The sequence below is a fragment of the Mauremys mutica genome, chromosome 1 (genome assembly GCF_020497125.1).
Source record: "Mauremys mutica isolate MM-2020 ecotype Southern chromosome 1, ASM2049712v1, whole genome shotgun sequence".
Lineage (NCBI taxonomy): Eukaryota > Metazoa > Chordata > Testudines > Geoemydidae > Mauremys > Mauremys mutica.
Window position 1 is genome coordinate 19,301,992 of NC_059072.1, and position 26,204 is coordinate 19,328,195.

The 26,204-nt window shown below is 43.9% G+C and overlaps 1 protein-coding gene across 1 annotated transcript in view; it reads right to left on the bottom strand.

Annotated features, from left to right (window-relative positions):
* The window catches only part of SEMA3A (semaphorin 3A), a 304,533-nt gene that overhangs the window by 63,037 nt on the left and 215,292 nt on the right, over positions 1-26,204 (bottom strand). Inside the window, exons 7-8 of the mRNA XM_045001962.1 lie at positions 20,068-20,161; positions 11,865-11,984 (exon numbers count right to left, since the gene is read on the bottom strand). Of these exons, the coding sequence (XP_044857897.1) occupies positions 11,865-11,984; positions 20,068-20,161 (214 nt within the window). The remainder of the gene's footprint in view (positions 1-11,864; positions 11,985-20,067; positions 20,162-26,204) is intronic.

The window sequence follows — 26,204 nt, forward strand, 5'->3', positions numbered from 1 at the left end:
GTCTCATCTGGGGGCTCTATGTGCTGGGGGAGTGGGGCTTGGTGGGGTGGGGGTCTGGGTGCAGCTAGTTGGGAGTCAGTGGCATGGGGGTCTGGAGGTGGGGCTCAGGGTGGTGTAGGGAATGGAGCATCAGGGTGGGGATTTGAGTGCAGGAATCTCAGAGGGTGGTGGTCTGGGTGCAGGGGTGGGGGTCCAGAAGCAGGGTGAAGGGGGGTTTCAGATGCAGGAGTTGAGGTTCAGATGGGTGGGGTTGGGTATGGAGGGCTAGCAGGTTCTGGATGTACCGGGTGAGGCTTGGCAGGAATGTCTGAGTATGGGAGGTCTGGATGCATGGTGGTTGGGTAGATGGGAGAGCAGCTCCCCATACAGTTACTCCTCCCCCCACAGCTGAGGAGCAATGGGGGCAGGAAGCAGGGGAGGATGCTGAGCTTCCTGCAGCTGGGGGAGGCTTTTGGGGGTGGGTCTGCCCCAGCCACTCCTTGCAGGGGAAGAGGAAGTCCCATCCTTTCCTGCCTCCATCCCAGCCGGGACTAGCAGCTGATCCCAGCTCAGGGTAGGAGCCAGTGGCTGGGGTGTCCCCAGCCCTGCAGTGATTTACCTCTCCTCCGGCTGTTCCAGGTGCCTGAAACAATGTACCTGCACAGCTAGGGAGTGGTGTGTGACTGCTCTTGCAGCTTCACTTTGATTCCCTGTCAGAAAGTCATTTTTCTGTGGGGAAGCAAAGAAATCTCTGGGAACATGAATTCTGCACATGTGCAGTGGTGCAGAATTCCCCCAGGAGTAATACTATCTGATACAGTTTAGTATTTAAAAATAATTAAACCACGATATTCTACAAGGTTTTAGTTAACTGCCTATTGTAAGGAAACAAACAAAATAAAAGAAACCAATCCTACAATATTTCTTGATCTTACATACCGTTTGTGCTGCAATACTTAGGCACAATGTGGTGTGTTGGGGCCCAATCCTGTTCCATTGAAGTCAATAGTCATACCTCTATTAACTTTACTGGAAAGAGGAGCAGACCTTTAACAACAGAGCTTAGTATTGCCTTTACTATTCCTTGTTGTTGTAACTTTTAAATCAAGCTCTTGAAATTAGCTGAACATATTTTCTATGGTTTTCATACACAGATATTTCTACTGCATTGTAAAAATAGGCTTTTAATACAAGAGAATACTTAAGCAAGCTAGTACCAGCCATCAGTTTGATATCAGCCCTGACATTATTTAATTTTGAGAATCACAGAGGTTAAATCTCACTGAACTATAAACAGTTGGAAACATGCAGTGGAATCCCAAGGCACAGCTCTGCACAAGCTGTAATTTAAATCATATTGCATGCTAGGATGAAAAGGCAGCGGGGTCCCAGAGGGCATGAATAAATGTGCAGTCACTGATTTGCCACACAAATTCATGTTGGGATTCTATAACTTTGCAACTGTGATGTCTACCATTAGTGCGAGGACCTATCATTTATTGAGCTTTGTGTATTTATATTAAATAAACCAAAGAACAAAAGTAATTACTTAGCCTTACAACCATGCAGACTGGAACTTTTAGAAATTCATTAACAGAGAAAAGGGGGAGTGATAGACACAAGCAGTCAGAGGAAGGTCTCAAGTCTACAGGACAATTCACCTATGTCTAATGCTAATTAGGATTTTAATGTATGCACCAAGTATTCTGTTTAACTCAAATGCAATGGTTTACTTTGTATGCATAATTGTTGCAGTGCAAACACCAATCTGGACCTGGTATTTGCACATGTGAAGGCCAATTATGGCTTTTTGCCTGATCGGATACCTGATATGCGCATTCATTTGTGGTAATTGCATGCAATGGTGCATGGTTTTTTCTACAAACAGTTCAAAGTTTAGCAGTGTTCATATGTGGGGTTTTGGTTCAGCCCATTATATACAGAAAACCATCCACAAAGTTTGGATCAGGAAACAAACTCCCAAAAGTCAGTGACTATTCAGATCCAGGTCCATTGGACTCCCATATAAAATATTTCAGGACACTGGTTTAAGACCACTTAAAATTCCCATATAGCACAGTTCTCATTTAGCTGTGTTTGTTTTTGCTTTTCTGAACTTATTTAACACAGCTAAAAGGTTTGTCTAGGCATTGTTTGACGTAAATGAAAGATTTTAAGGGAATTCAACAGGCATCTAATGGGGTGACAGAAATAATATGAATCCCATAAAAGGTAACATGAATCCCATAAAAGGTAACTAAAGTGAAGATTCATCTTTAAGAAAAACAGCTATCATTTTTTGCTATTAAAGAAATTAATCACGTTGATAATGTATTGATAGTAAAGTATGTCATCAGTGATATGACCCAAGCTCCTCAGCTAATGTAAAGCAGTACAGCTACCCTGATTTCAATGTAGCTATGCCAATTAACCCCAGCTAAGGATCTGGTACATGAGATCTTTTAGGAACAATAGAAACATAAGCCTGTTGTCTTTCTGTTAGCTAGTTTATCTATTTAATCTATGTATCTTCCAGTGCATTTGCCTTATGAAATATCTTCAATACTGTTTAAGAAAAGGACCTGATCAATCACATGTGAATCCAGATCTCAACGTCAGGGGTTGAATCTAAGGTTTGGATTACAGCACTACAGAGCTAAGAGGCCATTTACAAAGTGTGGATCCTGATCTAAATTTCCACAACATTTTGGGGTAGTTGAATCCAGGGGTAAGATCTGAGCCCATCTCTGATGTCCCCCATAGCCACAGTCAATAGTGTTTCCCTTGACTATATTAACAGAAATTCTAATAAAAAGGCCAGCGTATGTCTCCCTCTAACCAAGATTAAAACACACCCAATGACTTTGTGTCTAATGCTGTGAATGTCATTAAATTCAATGAAACTTGCTTAGTACTATCCAGCTTTGTGTGGCTGAAACCCTCTAATTCTCCATCCCCCCATGACCAGCGTGCCTAGTCACATCACACTTAACCTTTGGCTTGGCTTCTCAAAGAAGAATTTGTTTCACTCCATTCACAGCCTCAACAGTTTGGCAAACCACACTCAAGTGCCGCACTGGGCCTTTATATTGAACACACTAATCTGATTGTTTTTCCACTCTACAAACTTTGGGTCAACAATCAAGCCACTGCCAGAAACTAATTAATTTGCAAACAGGCCCTATTTTCACAGAGGGAGAGCTTTTGAGAGCTATGTCAGCAGAGCCAGTCACACCATGGTGACATGCATTGTCATGGCATCCACTTTGCTGGGTAATTTTCCTCACTAATTTTTCACCACACACATGAACTCAAATTACCCAGTCAACAGTAAATCTCTATTGAACGCCCACCAGACTCTGAACGTGGTGGCCTGAGAAGAGGAAATTGGTACTGACAGGGTCAACATGAATTAAACTGATGGCTAGAGCAGAAGGGGAAAAAACAAGGAAAGAAAAAAGCAAATTCAGACATTTGTCATATTCAAAGTAGAGGGAAATGTTACAGACCTGATCCTGCTCCCATTGAAGTCAATTAGAGTTTTGCCAGGGGATTCACTAGACATTTTTTTTTCTTTAAAACTCTGGTTAGTCACCTCCGTTAACAGTAATTGCTAAACTCTCCAAGGGTCAGATGCTGACATCCTTACTCCGGGCTTGTCTACATGGAGACTTACTGTGTAGCAAGCCAGGGTGTAAATCCACAGTGCACTAGCTTGCCATGCACTAACTGGCCATGTGGAGCCTGCTACCATGCCACAGGAGCAGTATGTCCAAGCATGCTGCAAATCTTTAGTGTACAGTGGCCAGTTACTGCATGGCAGGCGTGTGCACTGTAGATTCACACCCTAGTTTGTCACTCACTATTTCTCTGTGTAGACAAGCCCATCTTACTCACAATAACAATTGCATTTGTCTCTATTCATATTGAAATCAAGGGACGACTCGTGGAGCATGGTAGCACTCAGCCTGAGCAAGAGTGGCACAAATAGCCCTAAATAAGGATGTTCTTCAAGGACTTTATTTTACCATTTCCAAGATCATGATTAGCCAACCTAGCCTTAACAGATCATTATATGAAGAAATTAAGGGAATCTTATGAACATCAGCAGCCTGTAAACCTCTTGAACTATCTCTTGGGTTTGCAAAGCCAGCCTGCACACACAGGAATCGTCTTGAATTAGCAGCCTGCCATTTAAACCCATGTTTCTTTTCTGATGGTGATTCAATTCTTTGTAAAACACCCACATTGTATTATTTAGAGAGAAACCTGTTTCAGAGACAGAAGAAAAGCTACAGTCTCAGAGTGTTAACATGCCACCTGTCCTGCAGAAAGGAGTGTCTTTTTTACTTGAACTCAGCATTATTCAATGTAATTCACGCTAGTGGGGAGGAGATTCTGGCAAGGCTACACAACTGTAAACTAGTGAATGTGGGTGGCCTTTATGTCATATATATATTTTACACACACATACGCTGTATTAGGGTGACCAGAGGGGATGAAGGAAATATCGGGACATGGGGGGGAGAGGAAGAAGAGGAGTCCCACCGGCGGAGCAAAAAAAAAACAACCAAAAAACCAGGAGTGCAAACATCGGTCGGGACGCGAGACACCAAACGCCTAAATATCGGGACGTCTGGTCACCCTACGCTGTACTGATAAAATATTCTTTCGAAAAAATAATTGAAGTGAATATACAGGGAGTAGCATAGAGATTGCTGTTAACAGCTACCAGGACTTCAATTATAGACCATTATCTGGCTACCCTTCCTTATGACTCCACATTACAGTACAAGCACTTCCATTGAAATCAATAACATAACGATTAATAAACCAACAACTCATAAATACAATATCGAGACATGTTTCTTACTCAGATCTAGAAAGGGTACAGAACGGATCCCTAGGACCCGATCATGACCCTGGTAGTGTGCACCTGCAGGTAAACACCCATGCCCTAGAGCTAAAATATGATGGCTGAGTTCTGGGCTGTGTCTTTAAGAGACATAGCGTAACCCACACAGCGTCTGGGTGTGGTGTTCTGTCCCATCTAGTGGCACTGAGACCACTTAGAGAGAGAGAGTTAAATGAGTCTGCTCTAAAATGGGTCTGTTGGTGTTACAACAGCACAGTACTTTCATCACGGGGGGGGTGCCCTGTGGGCCTGTCTAAATTACAGCAGCCTCCCCATGTTGCCTGTGGGCCATAGCACTGGCCAGAACCTCTGCAGCAGTGCATGCTGCACCCCACCTTTTGCATGCCTGCTAAGGGGGGTCTTCAGAAGGTAGTCTTATGGCTGTCTTTCACAGTGCCTCCAACAGAAATCCCTCTTCCCCCTAAAAAAACAAAAACACCACAGATCTGGGGGTGTCACACAGCTTTGTGCTACTCTGACCATTCTACCCAGCATAAAAGGGCCAGAGTGAGGGTGAGGAGCTTGTATAGTGGATAAAAACCCCTTTGAAAGAAAATGACCCAGTGCTGTATTATTAAGTATTGGAATGAGAAAATAGGGTCTAGTTGCTGAAAAGATTTCCAATAATTCCATTCAGACATTTGACGTGAGAGCATTTTTTTTCTGATGGAGGGAACTTTAAGAGTGCTTTTCCCCTGCATGCACATGTGTCTCTTGAAAGTGGAGGAACCTTAAAGAAATTGCTCATTTCCTAATTGCTATTGGCCTTCAGTTCCTGGCTGGAATGGCTTCTTATATTTCATTAAAAATACCCCAAGTACCCAGACGGGATGTGTGAACTGGGTCAGACCGAAAGCTCCCCGTGCCACATTCCCTTAAATCAGTAGCTGTATAAACATCAAGTAACAACAGCAGCAAAGAAGAGACTTTTTGTGCTTCGAGTAATATAGCATTTACTCCAGTAATTAGGTTTTAATTGCAGTAAAATGGCTGTAACACTCTGGGAAGGGAATGAGCACAGGAAGGAGCTGTGATAGAAGACAGGCGTATACAGATTAGGGAGCTGATGGAGAGCAAGAAATAACATTTTAAATCACGTTCAACATCTCAGGTTTGGAGCAAGAGATGAAAGAGAAAAATCTGAAAATCCTATTTGGATTCTAGTCTATGCAGGTTTTTATACCGCCCTCATCTGAGCACCATTAAGTGACACGATGAACATCTGTCACATGTGGAATTTGTCCCATGGGAAATTATTATTACTATTCTTTTTTAGTAAAGAAGAACAAGAAGGGGGGTACGGAGGGATATGTTCAAGAGGGGATGGATTCTTCCTGTTTATATGGGCACACGTTTGTTATGTCTGCAGGAGTGACAGTGTCCATGACATTGTGTCTACAAAAGGAAAGTGTGGTTCTTTGTCTCTCTCTAGTGCTAGTCCACATAAGAGAATATCAATCTGCTACTGCTTTCCGCTAATGGACATAGTCGTTGGGCTCAAACAGCATGTGTGCAGGTTTCAAGTGTAAGAGGTCCTTGGAACAAACCCTATGGTTGTCTTAAGCAGAGCTGGTGATATCTAGGCTTGGCAGAATTTGATTTTGACAGATAATATTGATATTTGTATGCATTTTTTTTAGATTTTTATCAATTCAAATTTTCCAAATGATGGGGTGTCAGACCACGGGGGGGGGCTCAGCAGGGCTGCCCGGGGGGTGTGGCAAGTGGGGCAATTTGCCCCAGGCGCCGAGCCCTGCGAGCCCTCCGGGTTTTCGGCAGCACTTCGACGGCGGGCCCTTCACTCGCTCCGGGTCTTCGGTGGCAGGTCCTTCAGTGCAGCAGAAGCCTCGGAGTGAGTGAAGGACCCGCCGCTGAAGTGCTGCCGAAGCCTCGGAGCGCTGCCTGGTGAGTACAAGCACTGCAAGTGGTGGGGAAAAAAAATAAAAAGCCGCGATCGGCGGCACTTAGGCTGCTCTACCACTGCTGCTTCATTCTTTGGCTGCATTCGGCGGCAGGTCCTTCACTCCGAGAGAGACCCGCCGCTGAATTGCCACTGAACACCCGGCTCTGCCCCAGACCCCCTGAATCCTCTGGGCAGCCCTGGGGCTCAGACAATAATTATTTAATCACAATTGATGGTTATTCAAAAAGTAAAAGCTTTATAACCATTAAAACACAAATTGCCAGCATCGTATGTCAAAATGTATAAAGTAAAGATCCTTAAATCAAACTATAACAAACTATAACAAATTCTCAACTTTGCTTATCTGTAAGTTTTGCTTATTACTGATGCAAATATTTTTTTTCATTGGCCTGCTTGTGTGTGGTGAAATCAGTGTTCACTGAGATTTACCAATAGATGTCTAATCCTTCCAAGCTCAGTTCTATCTAGATTAATAAATATATCACACTTGTCCCAGGTAGTACTCAACCCTGGTTTGTGAAATAATGCTGACCATGTTTTGCACCAATTCAGCTGCACCATTTGTTGCCACGTGGGAGGTTTGCATGAAAGTGGGAGGTAGGGAAGGTATTTAAGAACATTCAGGGTAAGGGAGGTATGCAGAAGTGGGAGTGGTATGGAGAAATGCTGCATATGTGGAGAGAGAGAGGAATTAGTGTGGCTAACCAAAGAAGACTCATAGAGTCAAATACAGTAGAAAATCCGCACATTCGAGCCTCAGCAGAAGTTGGAAAGGAATAATAGTTCACTTCTAAATGTCTTCACACATTTCATATGACCTTTTTAGAAAAGAAAATACCTGAAAATATTGAGAATCTTGTCTTTCTGATTCCACACACCACGCTACACAGTGAGATATGCTAATATGCAAAGATATTTGCACATCACCAGCACTGTGGCATCTTGTAATCTGTCATAAAGGGAAACTGTGTACAATGATGGCTATAAAGCACTGCACAAATGTCATAAGAGGATCAAGTCCATGTTTCCTGTCTCAGAGCCTGTGAAATTTAAGAGGGCATTTTCTTTTTTATTGAACACTCGCTCAGCTTCTATAATACTCAGCTGTTTATGTAACCGTAAAGTAAAGATTATCAAGGACAATGTCTCCAGGGGACTATGCGCAGCTACTATCCCACTTTAAATATTAAACCACAGAAAGGATTCTAAAATCACATCATGGGGCTGGTTTAAACCCACAGAAAGCAAGGAAATTCCAAGTTAAGACTGGAAATCCAGCCTGACATTCTGTCTTTAACTCAAACTGTTAGCAGGAGGGTGTTTCGGGCTTGCGTTGCCTCGCTTTTGTGGGTGAAAAACAGATGCATAATGCTCCTTTAATGTCCCTTTTGTGGTTTAATTTCCTTTCAAACTGTCTGCAGCCCAACTCTGAATATTTTCTCTTAAAATAAACATTTATGGACTATTCATTTTTCAAATCTGATTTTTTTTAACTTTAAAGATGTCAGGCTGGAGCCCCTCTGCTCAGGTCAGAACCAGGGAGGGTGCAGGGAAAATTGGCTCTAAGCCATCTTTCCACTCCCCTAATCCTCCGCCCAAACAGAGGCTTTACTGCATTTCTGTGTTGCTTAGCATTTGCTTCAGCACACTGCACTGCAGCTTCCCTCCTCCTCTCTCTCCCCCGCCTCACCCCCACTTCCATCCATGCCTTCAACCCATCCAGGAATTCCCCTGTGCCAGGGGATGGGAGTGGGTGGTATAGAACTGCATCTGCTGTCTTTAGATCACCCAAGAATTCCCACTACATCAATCAGGGAAACCACAGGCGCTGGCTTTCTCCTTTGCCTGGCACTGCTCAATCCCCACTCAGCCCCAGGCCCTGCCCCCACTTCACTCCTTCTCCCAAACCCCAACCCCCACCCTGCTTCTTTCCTTCCAGTTCTGCCCTCTCCCCCAAGTGCACCCCATCCCTGCTCCTCCCCACTAGCGCCTCCTGCCCACCGTGGAACAGCTGATCACGGTGGGTGGGTGGTGCTGGAAGGGAGCGGGAGGAGTTGAGTGGTGGGGCTGCTGGTGGGTGGGAGGCGCTGGGCGGGGGGCAGGGGAAAAAGCTGGCTGCCAGGGGGTGCTAAGCACCTGCTATTTTTTTTCCATCCGTGCTCCAGCCCTGAAGCACCCATGGAGTTGGCGCCTATGAGGGAAATCCACAGCTAGGACATCCCTCCGTCCCCTTTGTACTGAGGAAGGAGGACATAGGAGATGGAGCCCGGATCGCACCCTCTAACCTATGCATGCTCAAAATACCACCTTTCTGTCGCTAATTTCAGATGTTCCCAAACCACTGCAAGTGACTGGTTGGCCCAAGAGATAGGGAGCCTTTCAGTTGTAGTTTAGCAGTTAGAATCAGGGCCACGTGTGTAATGACAAAACCATTATCACTGAACATATCTTTTTAGTGGTCTTGGGATAACACCAATAGAGCTGCCCACAACATAAGAAACTGGTACTTGGCTGATATTCCCTTACTGGAAGTCTCAGCAGAGGGTGATGGGAAGGAACGGGAAAGCTTTCACTTCTAGTGTATACAGAGCTCTGTGTATATAGAGCACATCTCATCCTTCAGTGCTGGCATATTTCATTAGAAATGTAGTCATTTAAAAAAAATCTGAAACCCGGAAATGTATTTTGTAATTACACATAAAAAAGGCAAATAGAAAATGAAAAACCTAAGGATCTGTATGTCTGTATAATTTCAGCCCCAGATGATTATTTTTGGACTTCTCTATTGGTCACAGAGAATTCAGCAGAAGTGCAGGCAGGACCTCATTAATGAGAATGTACTGGAAAAAGCCCTGTAGCCTTTAATAGGGAGTAAAAATTCTCTAATAGAATTCTCAAACCAACCTTTCGCAGGGATCTAACTCTAGTAAATCACAAAGGATCAATCTCTAATCCCTTATATAGGTTTTTGAGAACAATTTCTCACGTTAGTAAATTCAACAGGACTTTGCCACGCAGGAATGCAGTTTAAGGACTGTAATTAAATCCCAAACTCATGTATATTCTGTACAAGGTTGAAATTGTCTCCAGTTTGTGTTAGTTCAAGAATATTTCACTTGAGAGGGGTCAGGGTTTGCAAGCTCTTTGTGTGCACTCTCATACTTCTCTCCATCTTCAGCACGAAGCAGTTCTGGTTTCCGCACCCTCTCAGATGTTAACTCAGTGCTAATTTGGGAAAAGCAGTTTTCACATTCAGCACGGAGAGACTGATAACTGAATCCACAAAGGAATGACACATTTTCAGGGATGAAGTACAGGGGATGCGGACAATGGCTGTGGTTTCCCACTGCATAAATCCTCCTGACTCAGCTGTCATTGTGTGAATCTACTGCACAAAAGCAGCTTTTACTTGCATGACTGGGCTTTATTTCACCAAAGCCATCACAATGGGCATGGGTCCTGTGCTATTCTTAGTATTAATCTACCCCACAGCAAGATACTCTGGCAGAATCTATCTATACAGATCAGTGACAAACTTTCACTTCCACTTCAATGTTCCCTGAAGTCCAGATACCCTGTTTATCATATCATCAGAACAACAAGAAATCAATGAGCAATATTTCTGGTCTATCAGGCGACAACTGCCTGCAAAAGCAATACCCAGTTGATGCAAACCTGTTCTCTCTGTCGCCCATGGGAGTTTTGCCACTGATTTCAATGGGAGCAGAATCGGATCTAATGTGTTTATCATTATTATTATATCCATGTTATCTGTATTACATTAACATCTAGAGATCTTAGTTAAGGATCCATTGTGTTAAGCACCATCCAGGCATCTAATAAAAAATAAATCCCTTCCCAAGAGATCTTGTAGTTTAAACAAAATAATGCTAACCTGATACCAGGAAATCTTGGCAATAGCTAATATGCTTGCCCATTAAAAGTCATGTTTCAAAAGATACCTTCCCTTTTGCACTTGAAAAATTTGCATCTGTATTTTTGCACCTGCACTGAATTATGGATGCAAATATGGTTACCTGACCCTCACAGTCACATTTGAACACATTTTTGGGGTTCAGAAATAGGAATGCAAATACAAATTGTATCTACAGAAAGAGAGGCTGTCAGCCCTTTACAAAATTTAGCCCTAAGTCTTTTAAATATCAATATGAGGTTGTCTGGAGTGTCTTCAATTACTTTAAACAAGCTATTGGAACCAGTTAGCTTTTTAAATCTGTGAATGCATGGATATGTTAATGGACAAAAATAAACATACATTTGTGCACCTATCCAAATCCCATTGGAGTTAGTAGAAACTGACTTCACTTGGAATTAGATCAGGCCTTTATTTGCATGTGCAAATTCTTTGCTAACACCTGTAGTTGTGGCGTTTGCATTGGCAAACGAGCACTTCTGAGTCTAACTGGTTAACTGCACGTTGTAAGTGAAGTTACTCTGCCCTGTGAAAACAGCAAAGATTCCAGTGATGGAGGTAAGCTCTAGGGAACCCAGGGCTCCTTTGACACTCCAACATGTTGGGAGCTATGGCATGTTTGAGGGCTCCTGTTATCTAATTTCCCTTCTCCTCTTTCTCCTCCTGGGGAGTCTGGAGGGCCAATGTCAGAACTGCACCTCAGAGATGACCCATCTGCATTATGAACTGGCCTGTAGCGGGTACAACTCCAGTCAACATTCCCTCTAGCATCTGTGCTCAAACTTCCCTGCTGGTACTTCCTCAGACCTAGAAGTCCTGTTTAACATATATGTACAGCAGTCTGCTCCTGCCACATGATACTGTTTTAGCTGCTGCCTCTGGATATGGTTTAAATTTAATCACACTCCACAAATCTCAATATAATTAAAAACCAAAAAGCGCTCCTTTATAAATCACTCTTGATTAGTTTAACTGGTTTAAGACAAAATTCTGCTCCATATCAAGGAGAGGTAAACATGTCATGGGTGTTACTGGAAAGGAACTGTTTGCGGTATGCTAGACTTTAAGAGCTACATGAATATAACACTGGAAAAAATGTACGTCTCTCATACCATTCAGCCAACGGGAATCATGCTGCTCTGTCCTGATTGGATGATGGTGCCCCAGAGTTCGGAAAATGGCAAAATCTCTACCCATGAAGTCTGCTGCTGTCCCAGAGTACAATTCTCCATCTGTGGAATGATATGAGATAACTGTAAACATTCTGTTGAGATGTGAACACATATTGCTACCTGTTACACTATTCCAAAATCATTCAGTGATCATGAAAAGGCTCCAAAAATCATGAGATTGGCTTAACAGTTGTGAGGTTTTAAAATGTAATTGGTGGTGGTACTCTTTATTTGCCATCTGGTTTCTGAGCCTTTAGGATGCACTGGGGTCACATTTTCAGGATTTTCTCTGCAACCATGAGGGCTAGAAATTTAATAGGTTTTTTTTAAAAAATTAAAGCTGAGTTTCTCACATAATCACTTGCCTCAAGGAGCTGGGGCATTTAAGAAAAGTACCAAATATTGAAATACTTGTGATAAAATAGCAAGAGTTGGCAACCTTGCTTTTATGTTATATTGATGGGATATAGGGACCAAGCCAGATCAGTGATATCATAGTGAAACTTTATTCATCCTGTTGAAGATGTCTGCATGCAGTTCCAGCTGTTATATCCTAGTGTTAATTTTGACATGTTTCTGATACATGTCTGTGGTTGTCTTTTCGGTACCTGCTAAAGCAGCCACTTGAAGATATTAGACCCTGATTCTCAAGTAAGAATGGCAGTGATTTACACCTTACTTTGCACCGCTGCAAATGGTTACACACGGTGTCAAGCTGTGGAGAATCAGGCCCATTGGTTCCCAGTTCAGAAAGTTGCTGAATTCTTTCCTTGAATTGTTTACATTTGAACTGCTTTCTCATATCAGATTTTAATGATGAATTCTTTGGAAGCACTTTCATGAGCATCCTCCCCTGCTTGGGAAATAGAACATTTTTTTTTCCTTTTTGTGAACTTTCTGCTTGCAAGACTGTCACTCAGTAGCACACATTTCTCTCAGCATAGGTAGTAGGGAAGGAGGATAAACCTTTCTGTGGCATCCAGCCCATAAGCAGTACACAGGTGGTCAAGTATGAAATCAAACTCACATAATAACATAGACCCAGAAATGCCACTGCTAATCCAACCAGAAGGGTTACCAGGGAAAAAGAATGATGTGGTCCGAATTCAAAAGGTGAAGCTCAAATCTCACAATAGATCCTTGCATTGTGCCACTGTTCACAGTAGTCCTAGACCACTTGGTGAAGAGATGAATTCCAAGAAAAAGAATTAGATACACAATTAGTATTTTATCCACAAGCAGTTTCAAGGTGCCAGATATAGAGCCAAATGATGGTGCCAATTTTGCTAGGAGTAAATGCAGAGTTATTCCATGGAGTTACTCTGGATTTAGGAAGCTGAGAGTACACTTTGCAGGATTGGGCCCTTATGGTGCATATATAAGCAGATCCAGGCCAGAGTTTCCCTTGGAAATTAAAATAAAAGTACGTCATTCCTCTCAACCAATATTTTAGTTGCTCATCTTAAAAGAGTCGTTAGACAGAAGGATAAATCTGAGGATGAAGCAACAGTTTTTTAAAGCTCCAGTGATAGATTTTTCTGGTCAGGTTGAATCCCACCATAGACTGATTTTCAAAACAAGCGTATGATTCTCATGCCAATTTTAGATATTTCCATGGGGGGACAGCCATGTCCAAACATGCCTATTGGATAACATTAGCATCCTTCCCCTGAAACACTGATAGCATAAAATTATCAATTGATGCTACAGTGACTGGGTACCATATGGTATTCATGAAAGTCAGGAAGGGTGAAAACATGATAGCAGAAAGGCGTGGAATTGAATGAATTCACAGCAGAGATTATAAGCAAATAGCCCAGTCGTGCCCAGCAGGAGGTGTAATCAGAAGTGAAACAGAACAGCATATCATTAATTAACAATTTCTCATTCTTCTGTTTCATTTTCTACTTTTTTTTTTCAAACAGGAGACAATCACTTAATTATAGTCCTTATTATGTACAGCATATGCAGCTGAGATTTTTAAGAACAACAACCCCTTTGGCTTGTGAAAAATGACTTTGATGCTCCTCTTCACCTTTCCTTAACCTTATCCTCATTTTCTTTTCATCCACTCCCAAGCAAGTCAGAATAAATCAATATAAATCAACAAAACCAGTTTTTTATTTCTGAGCTGTCAACAGATGGGAAAGTCACTCAAGGAAAAAAAGGATTCCAAATTTAATAATAGACTATTACAATTAAGCAAATAGTTCAACAACTTATTAAGATTTTTGTAATATTTTGCATTTTTTGGGTTTCTCAGCGCTTGAGGATCTCATTCAACACACGAAGAACTGTAAAACTGTTGAGGTGCAGTCACCTCAGGAATGCAACATGGCTTCCTGTTTTGTGCCGGCTCATCACATGACAATTTAACATTATTGTGCTCTGATCTGATCTGATGGAGGTTGTCTTTGCCAGCGGTCATAGGTGGGGTGGGACTCTCACCAACAAGAAGCTGAAGGATACATTTTACGTAGAGTTCTGAACTGGGCTAGAACTTAGCTTTTGGAGGTCAAAAGGCAAGTTTTTGCTTTCTATTACAGTAAGTAGGGATGGGTAAGTATGTTTCAAGAAAATAACTATTTGACTCTTGGCCTTCAACTTGAACTGATTCACTGAGATATGCAAGAGTTCTGACAGGGTTCAATCCAGTGCCCATTGAGGTCAATGGACATTAGATGAGGCCCTTATCGTGGGTAAGGGTGAGAAATTGGGCTTTCAGGGGTAAGAATTGCAGGACTGAGCCCACTGTGTTTTAAAAATCATGTCTAATATTATGTACATCTCTGTGTCTCCTTGTTCCAGTTAGCATTAGATGTACAGTACTGCAGGAAGGGGTGTTCTTACTCTATTTCCATCTTAACCAGGAGCAAGAAGTACCAGGAATCTCACAAGAGGTGTGCAATTTTTCAGATTCAGGATAACCCCAAATGATTTCCCAGAACTTGAGTTTGAAATCTAGATCAAAATTTTGCCCCTTCTCTAGGTATAAGCATTGGGTGTTTATGCAGCCCTTCACTTTGAAACCTTGTGAGAATCACCCATGGCTACTATAAATTTAAAAGGGTTTCTCATGCCATTGCTAAGCCCTCCAACCTCCGATTAATGCCTAAATTGACAGTATTTTCACTAGCAGCTTTAAAAAATATTGGAATTTACAGTTCAAAAAATTTACAATAATTTCTGAAGCTGAAAAAACCCAAATTGTCAGTTTTCATTTATGTCCAGAAGCATAAAGAAATGGATACTGCTCCCTATACCGAGCAAATACGTCATTTTCTTTCATCAGCATGCAGAGAGCTGTGTAAGGAGCTAGGTGTTGTGAAAACAAATCTCTTTGGCCAAAAGGACTGGTGTTGACACATGTACACAAACAGATATATTGTATATTAACTTTCCAAATACAGAGGTGACTATTACAGTGCACAACCACTCTGTTTCTCATTGTAAATCTTTTGGACTGAACAGTTTTTCCTGATCCATTGAACTTTAAGAATAATTTCCAGATTTTCTTAGATACCAAGATGCCTGAAATTAAACAATGTTCATGTACTTTTTTGTCTTCAGCTCTTAACGATAAAAGAGTTGCTTAGTTCTTGGACATTACTGAAGTCTGAGGTTCTTGTTTTAAGGTCATGATCAATTTTAGCTGTCCAAGGATGAAGATAAAATTAATGCTGGAATGGGCAGGTTACTGCAACAGGTTGGAAAGAGTTCCCTAATGAAATCTGGTACCAAGTGGACAGAGGACTGCCTCAGACTATTAAGGCGGGGTGTGACAGAGTGTTAGCAGGAGCACCCTGGTCACTGATGTTGCTGCAGTATGAAGAAGGCTGAAGGCTCAGCGATGAGCAATTAAATAATTTTTGATGGGGGATTATGAGCACCTGGGTGGTAATTACTGGCTAATGATGTAATTGGGAGCATACAAGTAGAAGAAACAGGAAGTAAAGTGGGGCTCAGTGAGGGAGGTGTGCTGATGAGGGAGGCTGTGTGGCAAACACCTGCTATAAGATGTCTGTGTTATGTCCTGTGTGTAAAAATGTGGAGAAATAAAAGATACCAGTGGTGAAAGGAAAACAGCTTGGACATCTTTATGATTGTTAGCTACAAGGAATAGGCTGGACAGTGCAGCACACCGGGTAACATCGGAGGCACCCTATGACACTAGGACACTCAACAATGGCTTGACTTTGTTCCCACTGAATTCAATGGCAAAACTTCCATTGACTTCAATGGGACCAGTTGGGCCAAATACGAAGAGATTTTTGAAAATCCCAGATGGGATTTTCAGAGGAACTTAATGATTCCAATACTATTGATAGTGAGTGCAACTGGACTGTCTAACTCCTTGACACTTCTTTGAAAATCCATAAAGCCTAAGTGTCTCAGACTAATTCGTTAATTAACAATCTTCTCTTAGAATAGTAGAATAGTAGGACTGGAAGGGACCTCAACAGGTCATCTAGTCCAGTCCCCTGCACTCAAGGCAGGACTAAGTATTATCTAGACCATCCCTGACAGGGGTTTGTCTAACCTGCTCTTGCGATTTTCATAGTTGAAATGCACCCTACCTTTCCCTTTTCCTCCTGTCCTGTAATAGATGAAAGCAGTGCCTTGGGAGTAGATACTCCTAACACTTTCATGTATTAACATGCTCACATGCCAGTTGTTTAGTTAGCAACATATAGATAAGGAATGATGGCTAAAGAATGGCTTGGATTCTTGAGGGCATGTTCACAACTGGCATCTACTCAGAGCAGAGTAGCAATAGCTACCTTTAATGAACATTAACAAATAATGAATAATGTTTGCAAGTGAGAAACATATTTTGAAAATATACCAGAACAATTTAATAATGATGAAATGTTTCTTTAAAACCCGATTGAATTTTATCAGGAAACCCTTTTTATGCACATACATATTTCTTTCAGATGAGACAAAAATGGAAAACCCTGAATACTAATGGCTATTAAATATCGTAGGGCACTTTTTGCATATTAATCTTGGTGTCCTGCTGAAATTCCAACTCGGGCAATCACATTCTACTCACCTAAAATTTGCCTTGTTGTTTCTGAGTCAAGAATTTATTCTTTGCCTTCACTCTTAAAAAAAAGTCACTGTTTAGGGTTGCTGGTAGTATAGAAGCTATGTTACACCTCAGAGGTGGCTGCATTTTAATGACAGTTGAGTGATCATTTTAAATATCCACAGAAAAAACCTTGTGAGTGGGTGCAAATTGCAATCCCTGGCCTTGAAGAAGGCAGCTGCAGTAAAGAGGATATTCACTTATAGGAAAAGGCAGGAGAAAGTACAGCTGTTTCCTTCCAAAGGGCTTTACTATGGCAGTGCTTCCCACACTGCAAGGCGCGCTCCCCTCGGGAAGCACAGAGGAACATTCAGGTGTGTGTGGCAGGGCCACAGCCAGCCCCCCATGGGGGGCGGCGAATGAGTGTCACCCAGCCCTGCTCTGCCCCTAGTCACAGCTGCAGATCTGGCCCCAGCCTCGGGCCCCGGCTGCTGCCCCACTCCTGGCCCTGACCACAGTTCTGCTCCCAGCCCCAGCTTCTGACTGCATTTCCTGCGTGGCGTGGGCAGGTTCCATTCCGGGTAAGGGGGAGTGTGACAGACCACTGTACTATGGGGAAGCAGTTGTGGCTCAATCAGCTCATCTCCCAGCCAGCCTGGCTCCACCCTCTTCTGGGTCAACCCCACCCACTTGGAATGCTGTATGTGCTGCCTCAGAGACCACATAGGTGCAGTGGGGGTTGTGCTTCCCACCAGACCAACTTTCTGCCGGAGAGCCACTGGCAGAGTAAGCCACTGGAAACCAGTGAGTGAATCTGGCCCCCACTTTGTAAAGTACTTAGGGAACTTTTTTAGTAAAACATAGCATTATAATGTAGCCCAGGGGTAGGCAACCTATGGCATGCGTGCCGAAGGCGGCACGCGCGCTGACTTTCAGTGGCACTCACACTGCCCGGCTCCTGGCCACTGGTCCGGGGGGCTCTGCATTTTAATTTAGTTTTAAATGAAGCTTCTTATACATTTTAAAGACCGTATTTACTTAACATACAACAACAATAGTTTAGTTATATATTATAGACTTATAGAAAGAGACCTTCTAAAAACGTTAAAATGTATTCCTGGCACGCAAAACCTTAAATTAGAGTGAATAAATGAAGACTTAGCACACCACTTCTGAAAGGTTGCCGACTCCCTGATGTAGCCCATAACACAGTGTGGCAATAAGGAAACCAATAAGAAGCCTTAGAGAGGCAAAAATTGTCCTGTGGTTTAAAAAAGAAAAAAAAATCAATCTGCCTGATTTTCAAGAGTACAAGTAAGCACACTACTTGAAGCCTGAGTCAAAACCAAATAAGATGCTCAGAATAATGATCTATAGCGGAGAAATATATATTTAAGACAGAGGAAAAAAAACTGAGGCAGCAAGAATGTGACTAACCTGACAAAGGCAAAGATTTGTTAAAAACATTGAAAGCAAAGCCAAAGGAAATAAAATAATCATATTTGTGCAGGACCGGGTAAAAAAAGGAATGCGAAAGGTTAGACTCTTGACTTTGTGTGGTTGCATACCGTGTGTATCACGTAATACTGGCTTGTCATCATCCCTTTTCTTTATTGAATATTAAAGTAAATAGTCAAGTCAATCCCAGGGGAGCAGCTCCATCACAAATTAAAGTTGCCCCAGGCATTAATTTATACACCAGCCTTTTAGGCACATGGTTCTTTCCTTTTCGTTTGGAGTAAGTACAGGGTGCAAGTTGAAGCAAGGTATGTGCTTCTTTCTTGTTTACAAAACTGTGTGGCCCCAGGGCAGCTCATCACCTGTGATCATTAGGGCTACCTCAGGACTAAGTATTTTTGCTGTCTTTTATGAGCAAATGCAGTGTAAATGGAGCATGAATATTTATTGGGTAAAGACCTACAATTACCAATGTTTGAAAAGTAACAGAGAATATAACTCACACTGGACTAGTTTTTATCTTCTGGAGTGTTTTGGGGGGACACAGAACAGTGAACTTTTGAAAGCCCATTGATGCTTCCTTGATGCTGATGCAGCATCAGACCATTGGATCTTGAGTTATAACTATTGATCTTGATCCACAAAGTCATATATCAAGGACAAAGCTACTGTAGCAAAACCCATGAAATTTTAACTGCTCAGGTAAGGGGAAAGGGGGAAAATGCCTTTTTATTTCCTTCTCACACAACACTCCTGTGTTTTGTTATAAGAACAAGGTAAGAAAAAGGAGAAGGAAAAATTAGACATTAAAATAAAAAGGGAAGCTGAGATTTTTAATGCAGTGTAGGGGGTTTTGACACACATCTTCCATTAATTTAGCGACTCTTGATTTAATAACAGTTAATTCAATGAAAGATGTGCGTCTAACTCTCCTAGCCTGCTTTGCAACACTCAGTCAGAAAATCTAAACAGGCTCAATGAAGCAATAGTAACTTCGGGCCAGATTTTGTAAAGGTATTTAGGCACAAACAAGGGTCTGATGTGGCAGCAGCAGCAGAAGGTCGGCACAGTTGTTCAGACAGCCCAGCTGGCTCATTGATGGCTCAAGTAGAAGGAGTAAGCCAATCAGATGGCTGCAGGCCTTGGATGCTCCAAGAGAATGTCCTCTGGGTTTGACCTTCCAGGTTTAGTGAGAGGCTACTTCACCCATCTCCCTTGGTGCTGATGAATGAGAGTCAGCATTCCAGGGACCCCACAACCCCAGATTCTAGACCCTAGCACACATAGACAGTCAGCTGGAGAATCAGGTTCTTAGGGTTCATATGTGGAAATTCCTGAGTATCCCTTGTTCCCACTGACTTCAGCTGAAATTAAGAGTGTGCAACACTTGCCATCTCAAGCTTTTAATGGGGAAACAAGCAAAGCAGCTGATATTTGAGGCATCTTTTATATAGTCACCTTATTTTCAAAACACTTGGATAAACCATCTGCCAAATAATCAACCTGGAATTATTTTAATATAGAACCCTCACCCCAAAAACAACAACAACAAACCCACAACCATTGAGAAATAGTGTGAAAGGGAAAATGTAGCAAACTTGTATTTCTCTATAGAGAAAGTAGGTCTCATTTATTTTACACTGCCACACGTACCTATTAAAAGAGAAGCTGTCAGCAATTTGGGGTCATAGGGGCTTTTCCCTCGTCCATTTTCAAAATGTGAATCCTCCAGTTTAAAAATGATGTCCTGTTGAGGAAAAGAAAAAATAATACAATTATCTGACAAAAGGACACTAATATTGAGTCTGATACAATTCAGTGTTGCATCCAAGATAGCTACAGAGGGCCAGATCCTCAACTGGGGCAAATTGGAATATCACCAGGGAGGTCAATGAAGCTACACCTACCTGCAGCAGCTAAGAATCTGGCCCAGACTGTCTGTCTTACAACTAGAATGACATTGCTGAACATTAGTCAAAAATCATTCAGACAACTCCTGAGCTCTAGTCTAATCCTCATATGTTTGTAATAACTTTGCATTGCTTTCACTGGGAGTTTGCCTGAGTAAGTACTGAGTAAAAATCTTGGTGTTTGGACTTTGTATCTGGAATTAAAAAAGGTGAAGCATGTTTCACTGATCACGATAGCCAGATTTCCCAAGGAGAAATCTTGGCATAAATTGCAGCGTTGCATCCTGCTCCAGCTAACGTGGGCTTTTAAAGACCGGCATTTCCCTTATCCCCAGACTCTGTTCATTCACATGATTAGTAGTCATTTCTTTCAGTACTTTTCAATGCATTACTTTTTAGTTCTATGAACTGGGGGAACAGCATGATGAGATATAAACGAGATCAAATAAAACCTCAGCCAACTCTAAACAAATCCGGTCCAATAAATACAAAACAATGGGATTTCAGTACATCTAATTATTTTTCACTGGCTCAGGGCCATATCTGCCAATCAAATTAAGCACAACATTTCTATTTTTTGCAAGTGGGTAAAATCCACATCTCCCATGTAAAGCCAGAATATATGCTGGGGACAGATTTCCTTCTCATCCGTACATGCCATGGACAGGGCCGCCCAGAGGGGGGCGCAAGTGGGGCAATTTGTCCCAGGCCCCGGGCCCCACAAGGGCCCCACGAGCCGCTCCGGGTTTTTGGTGGCACTTCGGCAGCGAGCCCTTCACTCGCTCCAGGTCTTCGGCGGCGGGCCCTTCAGTGCAGCAGAAGCCTCGGAGCGAGTGAAGGACCCGCCGCTGAAGTGCTGCCGAAGCCTCGGAGCGCCGCCTGGTGAGTACAAGCGCCGCAAAACGTGGGGAAAAAAAAGAAAAAGCCGCGATCGGCAGCACTTAGGCTGCTCTACCGCCGCCACTTCATTCTTTGGCTGCATTTGGCGGCGGGTCCTTCACACTGAGAGGGACCCGTCGCTGAATTGCCGCTGATCACCCAGCTCTTCCCCAGACCCCCTGAATCCTCTGGGCAGCCCTGGCCATGGACTATAGTTACAGATGCAGTTTGCTATAACCCTCTTTTTCTCCTTCCTCGCCCACTGGATTATAGTTGGGGGTCCCATTGTACAGATGCATACAAAGAAACAGTCCTGTATTTTAGGCCTAACACAATATTAGTAGTTTAAAGCAACTAAGGCCTGGTCTACACTAGGAGTTTATGTCGAATTTAGCAGCGTTAATTCGACTTAACCGTGCACCCGTCCACACCAGGAAGCTAATTAGTTCGACCTAGAGGGCTCTTTAGTTCGAATTCTGTACTCCTCCCCGACGAGGGGAGTAGCGCTAAATTCGACATGGCTATGTCGAATTAGGCTAGGTGTGGACGGAAATCGACCTTAGTAGCTCCGGGAACTATCCCACAGTGCACCACTCTGTTGACGCTCTGGACAGCAGTCCGAGCTCGGATGCTCTGACCAGCCACACAGGAAAAGCCCCGGGAAAATTTGAATTCCTTTTCCTGTCTGGCCAGTTTGAATCTCATTTCCTGTTTGGACATTGTGGCGAGCTCAGCAGCACTGGCAGCGATGCAGAGCTCTCCAGCAGAGGTGTCCAGGCAATCTCAAAGTAGAAAGAGGGCCCCAGCATGGACTGACCGGGAAGTCTTGGATCTGATCGCTGTGTAGGGCGATGAGTCTGTGCTTTCGGAGCTGCGCTCCAAAAAACGGAATGCAAAGACCTACGAGAAGGTCTCCAAAGCCATGGCACTCAGAGGATACAGCCGGGATGCAATGCAGTGCCGCGTGAAAATCAAGGACCTGAGACAAGGCTACCAAAAAATCAAAGAGGCAAACGGACGCTCCGGAGCCCAGCCCCAGATATGCCGCTTCTACGAGGCACTGCATGCCATTCTCGGTGAGTCTGCCACCACTGCCCCACCAGTGACCGTGGACTCTGACGATGGGATAGTGTCGACGGGCAGTTCCTCGACGATGTTCGCAGACCGGGAAGATGAGGAAGGGTTTGAGGAGGACGAGGCAGGCGACAGCGCTTACAGCGCTGATTTCCCCGACAGCCAGGATCTCTTCATCACCCTCACGGAGATCCCCTACCAACCCTCCCCGGCCGTTAACACGGACCCTGAATAAGGGGAAGGATCAGTCGGTAAGTGCTATAAACATGTAAACATTTATTTTTGAAAGAACAGGAATGTTAACTATGTGAAAAGAAGGTCAATGTATATGGGGATAGAACAGAAATCCTCTTGGGAGATCTCCACGAAGCTCTCCTGGAGGTACTCAAAAAGCCTACGCATGAAGTTCCTGGGGAGAGCTGCCTTATTGGGTGCTCCGTGGTAGCACACTTTTCCGCGCCAGGCTGTCATCAGGTATTCTGGGAGCATTGCTTCCACGAGCATGGCAGCATAGGCCCCTGGTTTGTGCTGGCTTTCACGCAGCATGCGCTCTCTATCTGCCTCAGTGACCCTCCTCAGGGTGATCTCGCTCGGTGACTCCTGCATTTAATTAGGGGAATTAGTGTAATGTTAGTATTGGGAATGCTTCACTTTTCCTTTGCATAACAATAAGCGTCGGTTTACAGCCACGTGGTGGAGGCTGCAGAGGGGCAGCATACAGGGATCTTTCCCGGGGACAGCCGCGAGGGGGTGGAACAGGGGCAGAGTTTATGCTTTCCGGATTGCCTGCAGCAGGAGGGCACTGCTATACATTAAGTTTTAAGCAGTCTAAAGTCTACGGCTTACCATGCCTGGCTGCTCCACGGATTCTGCTGTCCTAAACCGCTTGTCTGATCTCTAGTGCAAGACCCCAGGCAATGAAAGCGAAGGCCAAAAATTCGAACTTGTCCTGAGTGCGCATGAGATAGGTGCTGTGCATGGTCTTGTTCACAGAGACAGACTAGACTGTGTTCATTGTTCGCAAAAATGTATCTTTGCAAGGAATTCACTCCTTTTTTCCTATCACACAGCTTCGACTGTCTCCAGACCTGCCCCAGCATCCCCCTCACAGAGGCTGGCGCAGATTAGGCACTTTGTAGCGGGAGAGGGCGGTTACAGATCTTATGCAGCGGTCCTTGTCCTGGACCACAGAGCCATGCAACAGGGGAATCTGTAACCAACCTCCTCCGCAACAAGGTCACATAGCTCCTGCACACAGAGTCCCAAGAAGGAGGGATGGCAGGCTCCGTTGAAACAACCAGTCCGGCACTGCGGACCGCTCTAGGAGCAGGAGCCTGTCATTCCTCGAGTTTAGAGGTGGTATTTACATCACTGCACACCCTACCCAGCACAGTCTGCATCTCAGTTTCAACCCTTTAATGCAAAGTCATTAATAAAGAAACCTTTGTTAAGTAACAATGGAACATGTATTTTATTTTTACACGTGTGTTGGAAGGGGGGAAACGGGCTGAACGGGGTATGCAACTGCAGAGGATAGTCAACAGTAACTGGGTAAAGAAACAGGGGCAGGTTCAGCTTCTCTGTAAAGAAACAGAACAGTCACAGGTCACGCTGCTCGCTGAGGAACCTAGCTTTCAAAGCCTCCCGGATGCACAGCGCTTCCCGCTGGGCTCTTCTAATCGCACGGGTGTCTGGCTGAGCGTAATCAGCAGCCAGGCGATTTGCCTCAACCTCCCATCCTGCCATAAATGTCTCCCCCTTGCTCTCACAGAGATTGTGGAGAACACAGCAAGCTGCAATAACAATCGGGATATTGGTTTCGCTGAGATCCGAGCGAGTCAGTAAGCATCGCCATCTCCCCTTGAGACGTCCAAAAGCACACTCCACCACCATTCTGCACTTGCTCAGCCGGTAGTTGAAGAGTTCCTTGTCACTGTCCAAGGCACCTGTATAGGGCTTCATGAGCCAGGGCATTAGCGGGTAGGCTGGGTCCCCGAGGATCACTATAGGCATCTGCACATCCCCAACAGTTATTTTGTGGTCTGGGAAGAAACTATCTTCCTGCAGGCGTCTAAACAGACCAGAGTTCCTGAAAACACGCGCGTCATGAACCTTGCCCGGCCACTCGACGTTGATGTTGGTAAAACGTCCCCTATGGTCCACCAGTGCTTGCAGCACCATTGAAAAGTAGCCCTTTCTGTTAATATACTGGCTGGCCTGGTGGTCTGGTGCCAGGATAGGGATGTGAGTTCCATCTATAGCCCCACCGCAGTTTGGGAATCCCATCGCGGCGAAGCCATCTATGATGACCTGGACGTTTCCCAGGGTCACTACCTTTGAGAGCAGGAGCTCAACGATTGCGTGGGCTACTTGCATCACAGCAACCCCCACGGTAGATTTGCCCACGCCAAAGTGGTTCGCTACTGACCGGTAGCTGTCTGGCATTGCAAGTTTCCAGAGGGCTATGGCCACTCGTTTCTGCACAGTCAGGGCTGCTCGCATCCGGGTGTCCTTGCGCTTCAGGGCAGGGGACAGCAAGTCACACAGTTCAAGGAAAGTGCCCTTACGCATCCTGAAGTTTCGCAGCCACTGTGATTCATCCCAGACCTGCAGCACTATGCAGTCCCACCAGTCCGTGCTTGTTTCCCGGGCCCAGAATCGCCGTTCCGCAGCATGAACCTGACCCATTGCCACCATGATCTCCACGGCGCGGGATCCCGTGCTTTCTGAGAGGTCTGTGCCACTCTGAGACTTCACGTCCTCACCGTGCTGCCGGAGCCTCCTCGCCCGATTTCTCAGCAGCTGACTGTGGAAGAGGTGGACGATAAGGTGCGAGGAGTTGACAATGGCCATAAGGGCAGCGATGATCGCAGCGGGCTCCATGCTCGCAGTGCTGTGGCGTCCGCGCTGTCACTGACCAGAAAAGTGTGCAAACAGATTTCCCGCCGGCGCTTTCAGGGAGGGACGGCGGGAGTGACGGTTGAATGATGACAGTTACCCAAAACCACCCTCGACACATTTTTTCCCCCAGCAGGCATTGGGGGCTCTACCCAGCATTCCAATGGGAAGCGGGGACTGCGGGAACTGTGGGATAGCTGCCCAGAATGCACCGCTGCCAATGTCGACGCTTGCCCCGTTAGTGTGGACTCACAAAGTCGAATTAGTGTCCTTAGTGTGGATACACAAATTCGACTTTGTAAGGTCGATTCCACAAATTCGACTTAAGTTGAATCGAACTACTCTTGTAGTGTAGACATACCCTAAGGCACATGATATTTTTCTTCCAATATCTTAACAACCTGCCTCCATATTTTCTCTCATCTTCCTTTTCTCATTCCCTTCATTCACACCTTATCATTTACCTAGTCACCTCCTGTAAGGACTCTATGCCTTCTCTTATGCTATCTCCCTGTGCCTGAGGATCCTCTCTGATCTGCATCATGGCATCTCTCTCTTCTCCTTCAACCTCTCCTTTTTTGTTTAGTCTTCAAACTATGATCTTCATTCCACCACTCTAACTCTATTTCCTTACTTTGCTCCCTCAAATAATTAATTGTAGCATATTAACTTACAAAAAATGAAAACTTGATCTGAACTTTAGCTGCACACTCCAAATCTAGTTCTTGCATAATAAATTAAAGGAATAAGCAGATGACATTATTTGTGCTGGACAATAGTAATAGAAAATGGCAGTAATGCTATAAGCCATTTTTAATAAAAATGTTATTATCAATATATATTTCCTTGGGATTCTTTCATTAATTCAGATAATTGCTCAACCTGTACCCCAATGGATACTTGATAATGTTACAAGTTACTGTCATGACTGTTTTAATATCATCCCAAGGTAATCCAGTGTGCCATTATGAGACAAATAAGAAACAGATGTGGAGAATTATTCGATAGATGAAGGCCCTGATTTTAGAC